The sequence below is a fragment of the Talpa europaea genome, assembly GCF_964194135.1.
Source record: "Talpa europaea genome assembly, chromosome: 10".
Classification (NCBI taxonomy): Eukaryota; Metazoa; Chordata; class Mammalia; order Eulipotyphla; family Talpidae; genus Talpa; species Talpa europaea.
Genome location: NC_140077.1, coordinates 66,273,551 through 66,286,976, shown reverse-complemented (window position 1 = coordinate 66,286,976; position 13,426 = coordinate 66,273,551). Strand labels below are relative to the sequence as shown.

The following is a 13,426-nucleotide window of genomic DNA, read 5'->3' as shown; positions in this document are numbered from 1 at the left end:
GGACACATTTCTAGGATGACCCCTGTCCTCTTAAAGTGACTGCCCAAGAAAATTCAAAGTTGCCAAAAGAACTGACTGCTTCAGCTAATACCTAAGGACAGGGTCCAGTCTCCCAGACTCCATGAGAGGGGAAAAAACAAACCTCCATAAGTCACTTAGCAAATGAATGTCAGATGAATGTCACAGAGACTGAACCCCATTTCTTCTTTTTGTAATTTTTCACTTCCCTAATTCTCTTAAACTCCTCTTGTTCCCATTCTCATTCTCCCTTTACAATCCCCAGTGTCTCTTAAGCAAATCAGAATGGAACTCCACTCTCTCCCCTACAATCAGTATTTACTGGATAAAATCTGTCCTTAACACCTTATACTGTGTCAACTGTGTTTATACCACTCTCCTGACTGGGCCTCCTCACAGGAGCCCCTCTAGGAGTTGGGCAGCAGAGGGCATGCAGGGAAGCCCAGTCTGGAACAAAAGAACACAAAAGTCCCTGGCTGGAAAAAACCCAAACTCCTGTCTGCTGGTAGGACAGGCTAGAGTGGTTTCCCCTTTTTCTCATATCACTGTGACCCAGTCTGGTTGCATTTGGGCTGCAGTCATCCTGTTCCCCAGTCATCCTGTCCCCCTTGCAGTCATTCCTCTCCAAAGGAAAAGCCTGGGAGTACTCCAATGCTTCCAAGAGGAAACCTGTTGGGGAGATCACTGAGCCTCTCCTGGCCTGAGCCCCCACAATCCTCCCACTCCCCAGGCTCTGATCCCAGCTCAAAGAGTAGGCGTGAACCCCCCAAAGTGAGACAGGCCCCGTCTCACAGATTTGCCACTGCCTCAACCCTCCCCATCCAAAGTCAGATCCTTTCACTGGGGTCTTAATTTCCCACCCCTCCATTTCACTCCCGGATAGATCCCCAGATGCCCCATCCTCTAACAGATTCCCTGTCTCTCACCCCAAAGGCTCCACCCCAGGTCGGATTCCTTCATTCTCGCCCGAATTCCCCAAACGTTCCAACCCGACTCCATCCCTCGTTCCAGCTAGGGGGCCCCCACCTCAGGTCCGGTACCTAGACTCTCTAGAGACCCAGCCCCAGCACTCACGTCTCCCACTCCAGCGGCTGCCCGCAACCTTAAACGCGACTCGCCGTCGGCCGCGCAGGCAGCACGGCGGACAGCCCCGCCCTCCCGAGAGGCCCCGCGCGGCAATGGCGGCCTTGGTGGCGGCGCGGCGGGGAACTGACGGCCGCTTCCGGTGGCGACCGCGGGCCCGGGCCAGCGGCGTCCGAGGCGCTGCGAGGGGCACAGCAGGTAGCGCGGGGGCCGAGGGGTAGAGTCCGCAGGGTGGGGTGTTCACGTGGAGGAGTCGGGACGGGAGTGAGGAATGTGCGTGTGAGGAGTCCAGAGGGGTGTTCCCTAGGGTTGTCAGCGTGGAATGGCCCTCCGGGCAGCGGTCACGGCGGAGACTAGCGCCCAGCGACCGTCAGCCTCCTTTCCTGATGGGGAAACAGCTGGAATCATCTGTCAGAGGCCCTGTGTTTGCAGACCTCCGCCCGTAAGCCGAATATTAACTATAATATTGATCGTGGTGGAAAATGGTGGCTCACCTCCTAAGGTTACCTAGTGCCATCCCCTGCACGCCCCTGCCACCTCAGGAGATCCAGGCACCACCACCCGAAGGCCCTAGCGAACATACATGGCAGGTGCTTAAATAGGCATATGTAGAGAAATCAGTGAGGGGAGCTTGGGAACCAGTGGACTCTGAGCACCCCTGCTTCTGCACACTATGGCTGCTCTGTGGGAGGGGAGGCTCATCCTCCTGGATCTACCAAGGCACACTGAGCAAACCAGGACAGCACTTATAACCACCAGCACTGGGGGTGCCACCAGTTCACAGAGCAAGGACTGGCTGATAGGTCACTCCAAAGTATTGGAGCCTGACCCAGCAGCACTGGCTGCACTAGAGCTGGCAACAGTACTTCCACATCTGCTACAGTAAAGTGGCCTGTCCCATGCTTGAGGATGTGACGGGGGAGGGAGAGTGGCCAGAGCCTCAGCCAGCAGTGGACTAGACCACAAGGACTGACTGACCACATTTGTAAATGGGCAAAACTGTGTGCTGCCATGCCTTTGGAGAAGCCAGCAGTTTGGGTGGCCCTGCAGAGTCCTGGGAGATGATAACCAGACTCATGAAGTAGGGTGAAGGTGCTGTTCTTGGGGTGAATTTGCTGACCCTGGCCAACATACCCTATTTTGCTGTGTGTGTCAAGTGAGACACTGAGAATTAAAAATACCTGCACAGTGAGCCTTTGAACTGACTGATGCAGGGAAAAACTGAACAGAAGGTGCCTTTCCCAGAGTGTTTCAGGCTATTAGCTGATAACCATGGCTTTGGAGCAGAGTTTAATTTCCAGCTGGGAAAGAAACCCCAAGGCTGTGACAGTGAGGAACTGATAGTAATAGGGCCTGGAGACAGTACCAAGCCCCCACAAGGACACTCAGGGCCAATTTGTGCCTCCTCCATTTCAACTTTGAAGCTTCTCGGAGAAAAGAACTCCTGCCCCATCCCAGGCTTGGGGGTGGCCAATGCAGCCTCTGAACAGAAGCCAGAATGATAATCACCTAGGATGGTTTCCTAATGCCTGCTACCCAGAAAGAGCTTGTGGTGTGAAGACAGCCATACAGGGGCTCTCCAAAGTGGCCGGGGCTCCTCTAGGCATGCAAGGAGCTTCCACTTGCCCTCCCAGGGCTGTGTGCCATTCACTCTGCTGTGCCATACTCACTGGGCTTCCACTCTTTGCTGGTCCTTTAGCCAGCACTGAGTTCATAGAGAAGCAGAAAATGAAAAATCAATGTGCTCAGAAAACAGATGCAAGGCAGACCTTTCTTTCTGGGGCTGAATAGGGGGGGGGGGGGAGGGAAGGCCAGTGATGATGGGGAAGGCCAGAGTGCACAGCTGTGTACCACCCACAGAGCAGAGCTTGCCCGCCCCTGAGGGGTCCTAGCTCCTGGTAGACTACTCAGACTCTCCCACTGGTTTAAAAGCAGGTTTCCTACACATACAGAAGACTCTACTCCTGTCCTTCTAAGTGTTATCAAACTGAGCGAGCTCATGGGTGGGACACAGGAGAGCAAATTGCCACAGATAAGTCCACAATCCACACAGCCAACCACTCACCCTGCCCTCCACCTAGTAACAGCTTGGGACTGCAAGACAGGGACACCCATTGGAACCCTGCTGTTGCAGCAGGAAGGACAGGCACCTGCAATGGAAGGTAGGTATGTTCTCTTGGGCCAGGTCTTATCCCTCTTCCCCCAGCAGGTAGAGGGAGATGAGAGAGACCCCATTCTGCCCAGCAGGCTTTTGCTCCTGGTGCCCAATAGCGCCCTTTCTCCAACCAACCGGTCCTTGGTTCTTTGGGCTCTTATCAAAGCCTTCAGAATAACCGACAATTTAGGCCTCTTCAGTGCCCTTGAGTTGCCCTGGAATTGGGTCCACTTTGGACTAGCTGCTTGAACCAGGTTGTAGCCCCATTAGATCCCACATGTGTATGCATTTACATCTGAGTCCTCAAACTCTACCTGCTAGACGGAGTCTGGGGTGGACCTGGCTGCAGGGTGGGGACAGCTGAGTGTCTCCACAGGTCAGGAGGCTGCAGGCCATGGGCTAACCACCTGGACATAGCTCCTGGGCTTCCTTAGTTAAAAACCAAGGCCTTCTCCAGGCGTGACTCCAGTGTCCCTGCAGGTGTGCAGACCCTGGATCCCTGTGTGAGGGATGTTTGCAGAGCTGGGGCTCCTGAAGAACATGGCATTTGGCATATTCTCTGCAGCCTTGCCTCTCAGGAGGTAGCTACCTCCTGCAAAGACACATGCAAGCCTTCCTATGACAGGCCTCAGATTCTGATGCTGGTGTGGAAGGGGTCAGATACCCAGCTTCAGGCAGCAGACCCTACTTGATCATGAGACTCTGGGCTTTGCCCAAAAGCAGCAGCCTTCTCCCTGCCCTCTCCACATACTGTTCATTTTTTATTATTTTTTCCCTCCCTCCACAGGGAGCAGGCCAGTGCTTGGCTGGGTGTCTCAACTTGGGCATTAGTCAGAGCTCTCACAGGCTGCCACTCATCTACTCCCTTTTCCCTGGCTGACTCTTGCCTGTCTGCCATGCCAGGAATTGGCAGAAGAGAGACAGATAATGTCTTGCCTGAAAGACCAATCCAGGAGGAACCAAGTCACAGGTCCTGCTGTTGCTTCAGAGTTGCTCCCCTCCTGGAGCTCACCATGCACCGAGCACTCTCCAAGAGGCTTCTCTGATAACAGAGGGTGACCTTTACAACTGAAGGACAAATGGACTCAAGAAAAATGTCATAATGCTGGGTCTGGCTCACATGGCGGGTAAACTTTGAGTTCAGAATAGTCTTGCCAGTTAAATTACCTTCTTGACATGGTGGTGGGGGCTTCGAAAAGGTGATTACACCCTTGAGGCCAACCTCACCTCTGCGTCAGTTAGTTTACGGATTTGTGCAGACATCTACTGAGACCTACCTGATGTGTGATATGTTGCTACCACAACCCATCACAAGGTGGGATGAACCCATAAAATAGATCCCTTATCTCATTTGCCTAGACAGAGCCACTAACTGTTTGAAATTGTGTTGCCTTCTGGATCTGTGCTCACCTTCTCACCTCTTACCCTTACCCCTTACCCCAGCAGGACGGCAGTACTATGATCTTCTAGTGATCGGAGGGGGATCTGGCGGGCTGGCCTGTGCCAAGGAAGGTACGTGTCTTGTATTCTATGTTTCTCCAGTGTGGCAGGGCCTCACAGCTTTTGGAAGCCCCCTAAAGAGGGCAGTGTTGTGCACCTGGGTGGGGATGTTCCCCCACAGCTCACCTGCTAGCCCACAGAGCCTTTGCACCCAGATGGGGTCACCCCTGCAGCCTCATTGCTGTGCCTGTCCCCAGCTGTCTGTGCAATACACAGCAGATGAGGTGGTGCTCCAAGTCTGAGCCTGCCCTCCTCAGCTCCAGCTATTGGTCCCACAAGATCTGACCCATCCCTCAGCAGCATCTCCCAGCACCAACACCCTCTCTTGCTCGTTCATACTGCTCTGACCCCAGCCTCCTTGCTATTCTGCAAATGCTTTTGAGAAGTCTTTATGGCCTTGCATCTTGCCCTGATTGTCTGCCCTGCTGAGCTGCACTTTGCCCACCTGCTTAGCTGCAGGACTCACCTCCCTTTGGTGGCTGCTGCTGTAATGTCCTACTAGAGTTGCACCCCTCCTGCAATGACACCGTCAACCCATCCAGTCTCTGCAACACTCCACTTGTTCTTAGTGCTGACACTGCCCTGCAGATACCATGGTTTGTTCTGCCAGGCATTTAATGCTCTTATGGATCTAACACCCAGGGGTGCTCAGTAAATATGTGTTAAATAAACAGACTGGACCCAGAGACATCCAGAGATGTCATGCTGCAGTTTGCTGCTAGTCTGGGTGGGAAACAGATGGCTAGTGTTCACCAGGGGCTCTGTGCTCTGCTGGAGGAGTGCCCAGCAATAAGAAAGCAAATAAGCAGGGAAGGGGAAGGGAGGGAACAGAAGAGAAATGGCCCCAAAGAGAGGGAATGGAGCAGCCACCCTGACCATGAAACTGGTTCTCTGATGTTTGATACTGGGTTCTAGAATCACAGATGGTATAGAAGAAATTCACTGTCCACTGCTCTTATTCTGAGGGAGGAAGGGGAGGTTGCTGGCCTGCAGTAGCGGGCAGCAACCTGGGAAGTCTCCCAGAGGGGCTTGCTGTCCTCATTCCATTGGATCACAGAGTCACTCCAGGAAACAGACTGCACAGATGGCCAGTTGTCTCGGTGATGTTCCTTAGGGCAGAAGAAAGCCCTGGACTGTGTGTTCATTCCACTGTTGTTTCTCTGGGACACATCTCCATTAATCTGTAGCAGATCCTGGGTCTGTTTTTGTCTCTCATAACCATGGCATATCTCCCTGTGAATGACCGTGCTTTTTACAGATTTTTGAAATACAATTGACATACAGTAAACCATACATATTTAAAGTGGACGGCTTCATTAGGTTGGACATATGAAACTAGCACCAGATCAAGCATGGTGACTATGACTATCAGCCCTGTCCTGCTATATTGGGAGCAGCCATAACAAAGTACCACTGGGCAGAAATGCATTTTTTCCCCAGTTCTCCTTTCTGGACAAAGCATGTTTTGTCCATTCATGTAGATGGACATTTGGGTTGTTTCCAGCACTTGGCTGTTACTAACAATGCTGCTAGGAAATTTGTGTGTAGTTTTTAGTATACAGAATTTTTGTATACTTTGTCGTGTTGATCCCTAATATTTCATATTTTTATAACAACTTTATTTGCAATATAAGTCACATACCATAAATTTCACTCACTTGAATTAAATTTGGTGGTTTTTTTGTATATTCACAGGATTGTACAACCATCACCATAATCAATTTTAGAATATTCTCACTACCTCCCCAAAATACTCTGTACCTAGTAGTTATTACTCCCTGTTCCCTCCACTCTGCAGTCCCTGGCAGCCACTAATCTACTTTCTGTAGATTTAGCTGTTCTGGACATTTCATATAATTAAGTGGCCTTTTGTCATTGCATATTTCACTTAGCATGATGTTTTCAGTGCTCATATGTGACAGAGCCTGTATTAGTACTTTGTTCCTTTTTTATGGCTGAATAATATTCCATTGCATGACCTTTTTTATCAACCTGTCTGTTGATGGATATTTGAGTTTTTCTACTTTTTGTCTGTTAGGATAATGCTGCTGTGAATTTTTTTGTGTGTATAAGTTTTTGTGTGGACATAAGTTTTCATTTCTCTTGGGTATATACCTAGGAGAAGAATTGCTGAGTTATGGTAACTCAGTGTTTAACCTTTTGAAAATGACTGTGCCATTGTATATTCTCACCTGTAACATATGAGATTTCCTATTTTTCCTCATCTTTGTCAGCATATGTGTTGCTTTTATTATAGCCATCCTAAGTAGGTGTGAAATTGTATAGTTGCATTTCCTTAATAATAATAATGACACATAGTATCTCTTCATATACTCATTGGCCATTTGAATATTCATGGAGAAGTTTATTTAGAACCTTTGCCCATTTTTTAATTGGGTTTGGGTTAGTTACAGATATGTATTCTGGATATGTGACTTGCAAATACTTCCAGTCTGTGGATTATCTTTCACTTTCTTTTTTTTTAGATTTATTCATTTATGCATACAAGAGTTGGGGTGTAGGTCAGAAGTGCGGGGCGGGGGGTGAGAGGATTCACCAGAGACAGAGTGGGAGCAGAACAGGCAGATCTCTTGAAATACATTCTTGAGGAGAGCAGCGGGTGGGCGAGACAGGAGAGGTCTGCTGCGTCATGTGGGTCACCTCCCTGGCCAGAGATCGAACTCATGCTGCAGTAGCTGCAGATTGCTTCGTAGTGCTGAGACTTAACCCCTTGCACCACCAAGGAAGCCCTCATCTTTCAAACTTTCTTCATAGTACCCTTTGCAGCACAAAAAATTTTAATTTATTGATGAAGCTCAGTTTACCCATTGTTACTTTTGTTGTCACATCTAAGAAATCATTGCCGAATCTCAGATCACAAAGATTTATGCCTATGTTTTCTCTGAGGTATATTGCCATTTCAGCTCTTACATTTAGGTCTTCAGTTCATTTTGAGCTAATATACAAATATGAGCTATTTGCCTTAGGAGTTTAGAGTAGATATCTTTAACTTGTTACAGTCTACCTCCTAGTAATATCCTCCTTCTTCATGTATAGTGCAAAATTGTATGCCAACATGCTTTCACATCTGCCCTTCCACTCCATGTTCTATGTTGTCATACATTGTACCTTCATGTGTTATAATCTCCACAACGTATTGTTATTATTTTTGTTTAAACAGTTCTCTTCCAAAGAGATTTAAATATTAAGAAAAATCTGATACTTCTGGACATGTAGTTATTATTTTGATGTTCATATTCTATTGTGGAGATTTAACTCCCCATCTGGCATAGTTTTCTTCTACCTAAGTATGTCTGTGGGGCAAATGCGATAACTACTGTACTACCCTGAGGATGTCTGTGAGCATTTCTTGTAATATGGCTCTAGAGTTAAGTAATTCTTTCAGTTTTTGTATGTCTGAAGATATAATTTTTCTTGTCTTCATTTTGTAAAGCTGTTTTCTATGGGCATAGAATTCAAGGAAGATAGTTGTTTCTGTTTTTGTTGTTCTTTTAGTACTTTCAAGATGCTGTCCTTCAATCTTACTTGGCATCATTTCTAACAGGAGACCTGTGGCTATCATCTTTCTCTGTCATCGGTCTTTCTTCTCTGAGTACTTTTAGAATTTTCTCTGTTTATTAGTTTGTGATGTGTGCTTTAATACTGTGTGTTTTGGTGTAGTATTTATTTATTTATTTATTTATTTCCCTAAATATTTATTTATTTATACAAAAACCAGGGTACAGGCCAGATGCATGGGAGGGTGAGAGGATTCACCAGAGAAAGAGCGGGGAACAGAACAGGCAGAATGATGAATACACAGCTGAGGGGAGCAGCGGGCGAGACAGGAGAGGTCTGCTGCGCCATTGTGGGACCCTCGCCAGCCGACCACATTGAACCAGCACTGCAGAGGCTGTGGACAGCTTCACAGTGCGATGCTGAACCACCTGTGCCACCAGGGAGGTCCTGGTGTAGTTTTTAATTGTTTTTCTGCAAGAATTCCTTGAGCTTCTTGGGTCTGTGGATTTCTGGTTTTCATCAAATTGTGAGATTTTTTTCAATCCTTATTTCTTCAAATTCTTTCTCCATTTCTTTCTCTCTCCCTCTTAAGCTTTTGGAGACTAATCACATGTTCTGGGGCTGTTTGGAATTGCCCCACAGCTCATCAGTACTCTTTTTAGTTTTTTTCCATTAATGAAGTACAATGGTTTTACCTCTTTGTTAATGTTTTGGATTAACATTAGGATTCCTCCCACAGTGTTCCATCATAGTCCATTGGACTCTCCCATTATTATCCCCCACACTCTATCAACCTCTCCCCCTCCCCTTTGGAGGCCTCAGATCTATGGTCAGTTTTCAAGGGTTGGTTTTAAATATAGTTTGTCTTTCTTTGACCCTTTGTTTGATTTTTCTGTGTTTCACGTATAAGTGACACCAACTTGTATTTATCTTTCTCCTTCTGGCTTATTTCACTTAGCATGTTCCTTCCAGCTTCACCCATGTCACTGCAAATGGCATGAGTTTCTTTTTTGATCACTGAGTAGTATTCCACTGTGTATATATATCACATCTTTTTGATCCACTCATCTGTTTTGGGGCATTTAGGTTGTTAGCATAGCTTAGCAATTATAAATAGTGCTGCAATAAACATAGGAATGCAGATTTCCTTTTGAATTAGTGTTTTTGTGTTCTTTGGGTAGATACCTAGGACTGGAATTGCTGGATCATATGGTAGATCCAGCGCCTATTTTTAGTCTTTTGAGGAATCTCTGCAGTACTTTTCATAGGAGCCAGACCAGTCTATGTTCCCACTAACAGTGTAAGTGTTCCTTTTTCTCCACACCCTTGCCAGAACTTGTTGTTTCTGTTTGTTTGTTTTTTTTAAATATGGGACATTTACAGGTGTGAGGTGATATCTCATTGTTGGTTTTGATTTGCATTTCCCTGGTGATAAGTGATGATGAACATTTTTTCATGTGTCTGTTGACCATCTGTATGTCTGCTCTGAAGAAGTGCCTGTTTAGCAATTCTGCCCTTTTAATTGGGTTGCTTCTTTTCTTTTCTTTTCTTTTCTTTTTTTTTTGTGGGACCTTCGCTGGTGGCCGGGGATCAAACTGGTGCTGCAGAGGCTGTGGACAGCCTCGCAACCCAGCGTTCAACCGCTGCGCCACCAGGGGATGCCTGCTTATTTTCTTTTTGTTGAGTTGTGCCAGCTTTTTGTAGATCTTTGATATCAGTCCCTTGTCAGATGTATAGTGTGCAAATATTTTATCCCATTCTGTGAATTATCTCTTCATTTTGGTTACTCTCTCTTTTGTTGTACAGAAGCTTCTCAGTTTGAAGTAGTCCCAATTCTTTATACTCTCCTTTGTTTTCCTACTGCAGGCAAATCTGCAAAGATATTTCTGAAGTTTATGTCATGGAGTGTATTACCTATGTTTTCTTCTATGTATTTTATGGTTTCAGATCTTACATCCACTTCTTACCCATTTTGAGTTAATTTTCAAGTATGATGGTGGTCTAGTTTCATTTTTTTTGCACATGGCAGTCCAGTTTTTCCAACACCATTTATTACCTTGTTCGTTCCTTTGTCATATTTTAGTTGTGATTCTATGTGGCTTTATTTCTGGGCTCCTAATTCTATTCTATTGATCTGTCTGTCTGTTTTTGTTCCAGTACCAGGCTGTTTTAATTACTATGGCTTTGTGCTATAGATTGAAGTCTGGAAGTGTAATACCAACATTTCCCCCTTTTTTGTTAGGAGTGCTTTTGCTACTCAGTGTCTTTTGTGTTTCCATGTGAATTTCATATGATTTGTTACATTTTTTTTTTGAAGAATGCCATTGAGATTTTTGCTGGGATTGCATTGAATCTCAATTACAATCCCATTGTCTTTTGACCGTGTTGATTCTTCTCATCCATGAGAGGGGATGTCCTTCCATTTCTTTGTTTCTTCTCCTTATTTTAGCAATGTCTTACAGTTTTTCTTGTCAAGTCTTTCACCTTCATTGTTAGGTTGACTTCCAGGTATTTCACTTTTTTGGTAAGATTATAAATGGAATGGATTTCTTAATTTCTTCTTCGTCTAGTTCATTGTTTGCATACAGGAAGGCAACTGATTTTTGTCTGTTGATTTTATAGCCTGCCACTTTGCTGAACTGGTTTATTGTTTTAATTAGTTTTTCTGTGGCGTCTTTAGGGTTCTCTATATATTATCATATCATTTGCAAATCATGACAGCTTTACTGCTTCTCCAATTTGTATTCCTTTTATAGCTTTCTCCTGGTTAAATGCTCTAGTTATGACTTCTAATACTATGTTGTATAGTAGTGATGAGAGTGGACATCCTTGTCTTGTACCAGATCTTAGTGGAAAGGCTTAAAATGTTCCACCATTGAGAATGATACTAGTTGTGGGTTTATCATATATGGTGTTTATTATGTTTAGATATGTTCTATTTATCCAAGTTTTTTAAGGATGCTGAATCTTATCAAATGCCTTATCACCATCTATTGATATAAGTATATGGTTTTACTTTCCTTTTTGTTGATGTGGTGAATTACATTGGTTGATTTTCAGATGTGAAACATTTTTATGTCCCTGGTATAAATCCCACTTGGTCATAATGTATAATCCTTTTAATGTGTTGTTGGATTTGATTTGCTAAGATTTTATTGAGGATTTTAGCATCTGCGTTCATTAGTGAAATTGGTCTGCAGTATTATTGTATTATCTTTAGTTTTGGTATTAGTGTAATGTTGACCTCATAAAATGTGTTTGAGAGTATTCCTTATTTCTCAATTTTTTGAAAGAGTTTGAGCAGAATAGGTATTAGTTCATCTTTGAAAGTTTGTTAGGACACACTTGTGAAGCCATTTGGTCCTGGACTTTTGTTTTTTGGGAGAGTTTTGATTATTGTTTCAGTTTCCTTGCTTATGATTGGTTTGTTCAGGTTTTCTATTTCTTCCCTACTCAGTCGTGGATGATTGTATAATTCTAAGAATCTGCCCATCTCATGTAAGTTGTTGAATTTATTTTCATATAAATGTTCATAGTAATTTCTTACTATCATCTGAATTTCTTCATTGTCTGTTGTAACTTCTCCTTTTTTGGTTTCTGATCCTATTTATTGAGGTTTCTCCCTTTTTTTAAGATTTATTTATTTATACATACAAGAGCTGTGGTGCAGGCCAGAGGTGCGGGGGTGCGAGGATTCACCAGAGACAGAGTGGGAAGCAGAACAGGCAGATTGACTGAAATACACTGCTGAGGGGAGCAACGGGCCAGACAGGAGAGGTCTGCTGCGCCATGTGGGTCATCTCCCTGGCCAGAGATTGAACTCATGCTGTAGTAGTTGGAGTTTGCTTCATCATGCTGATGCCTAACCCCTTGTGCCACCAGGGAGGCCCTCTTCCTTTTTTCTTAATCAGCCTAGGTAGAGGTCTGTCAATTTTGTTTATTTTTTCAAGAACCCAGCATTCGATTTCATTGATTTTGGGGGAACTGTCCTTTTAATTTCTATTTCAGTTATTTTTGCTCTAATTTTCATTACTTACTTTCTTCTGCTGGCTTTTGAGTGTTTTTGTTCTTTTTCTAGTTCATTGAAATGAGAGACAAGGTTGATTATTTGAGCTCTTGTTTCTTGATGGGGACTTGTATTTCTATATACTTCCCTCTTAAAAGTACTACTTTTGCTATGTCCCACATGTTCTGGAAGGTTGTGTTCTCTTTGTTCTTTGTCTTGAGGTATTTTTTTTTAATTTATTCTTTGAGTTCATCATTGACCCAGTGGTCTTTCTTTAATAGTGTGTTGTTTGCTACTAATAGAAGTTTTCTCTGCTTTCTTGTAGTTGATTTCTAATTTGATACCTTTATGATCTAAGAAGGTATTTGGTGTGATTTCAGTCTTTATGAATTTACTGATATTTCTCTTGTGGCTCAATATGTGGTCAATCCTTGAGTATGTCCCATGTGCACTTGAAAAAAATGTATGCTCTGTTTTTGGGGGGTGAAGGGTCCTATAGATGTGTTTTAGGTCCATTTGTTCTAATTCTTTGGTTTTTTTTTTCAAGAGTTATTTATTTATGCATGTAAGAACTGGGGTACATGTCAGAGATGTGGCGGGTGAGAGGATTCACCAGAGACAGAGTGGGGAACAGAACAGGCAGACTGACTGAAATACACTGCTGAGGGGAGCAGCAGGTGAGACAGGAGAGGTCAGCTGCACAATGTGGGCAGCTCCCTGCCTGGCCAGGGATAGCCCCATAGATTGTGTCTTAATCCCTTGCACCGCCAGGGAGACCCTCTAATTCTTTGTTTAAAGCTATTATGTCCCTCTTCATTTTTTTGTTTTGTTCATTTGTCCATTGGTAAGAGTGGGATATTGAAGTTGCCTACCACAAAAATGTGTTTTTACCACTGTTTGTTGTCTGAGTTAACAGTAGTTGCCTACTGTATTATGGTGCTCCTTCGTTTGGTGAGTAAATGTTGATGATTGTAATGCCTTCCTGGTATATTGTTCCCTTAATCATTATGTAGTGTCTATCCCCATCTCTTGTTATCTTTTTTAACTGGAAATCTATTTTATCTGATCTTAGTGTGGCTATCCCAGCATTTCTTTAGGTCCCATTCACTTGTGGAATTGTTTTCCAGCCTTTTTTTTTTTTTTTT

General features: G+C 44.5%; 1 protein-coding gene across 3 annotated transcripts in view; it reads left to right on the top strand.

Moving 5' to 3' along the window:
* Positions 1 to 1,196: 1,196 nt before the first annotated feature.
* Positions 1,197 to 13,426, top strand: part of TXNRD2 (thioredoxin reductase 2) — a gene marked incomplete at its 5' end in the record, with an annotated part of 59,645 nt that continues 47,415 nt past the window's right edge. For 2 of the 3 annotated variants that reach the window (XM_084244452.1, XM_084244454.1), the window contains 2 exons: positions 1,197 to 1,299; positions 4,700 to 4,768. In XM_084244452.1, coding sequence (XP_084100578.1) covers positions 1,197 to 1,299; positions 4,700 to 4,768 — 172 coding nt within the window. The remainder of the gene's footprint in view (positions 1,300 to 4,699; positions 4,769 to 13,426) is intronic. The other variant, XM_084244453.1, reaches the window with a different exon arrangement.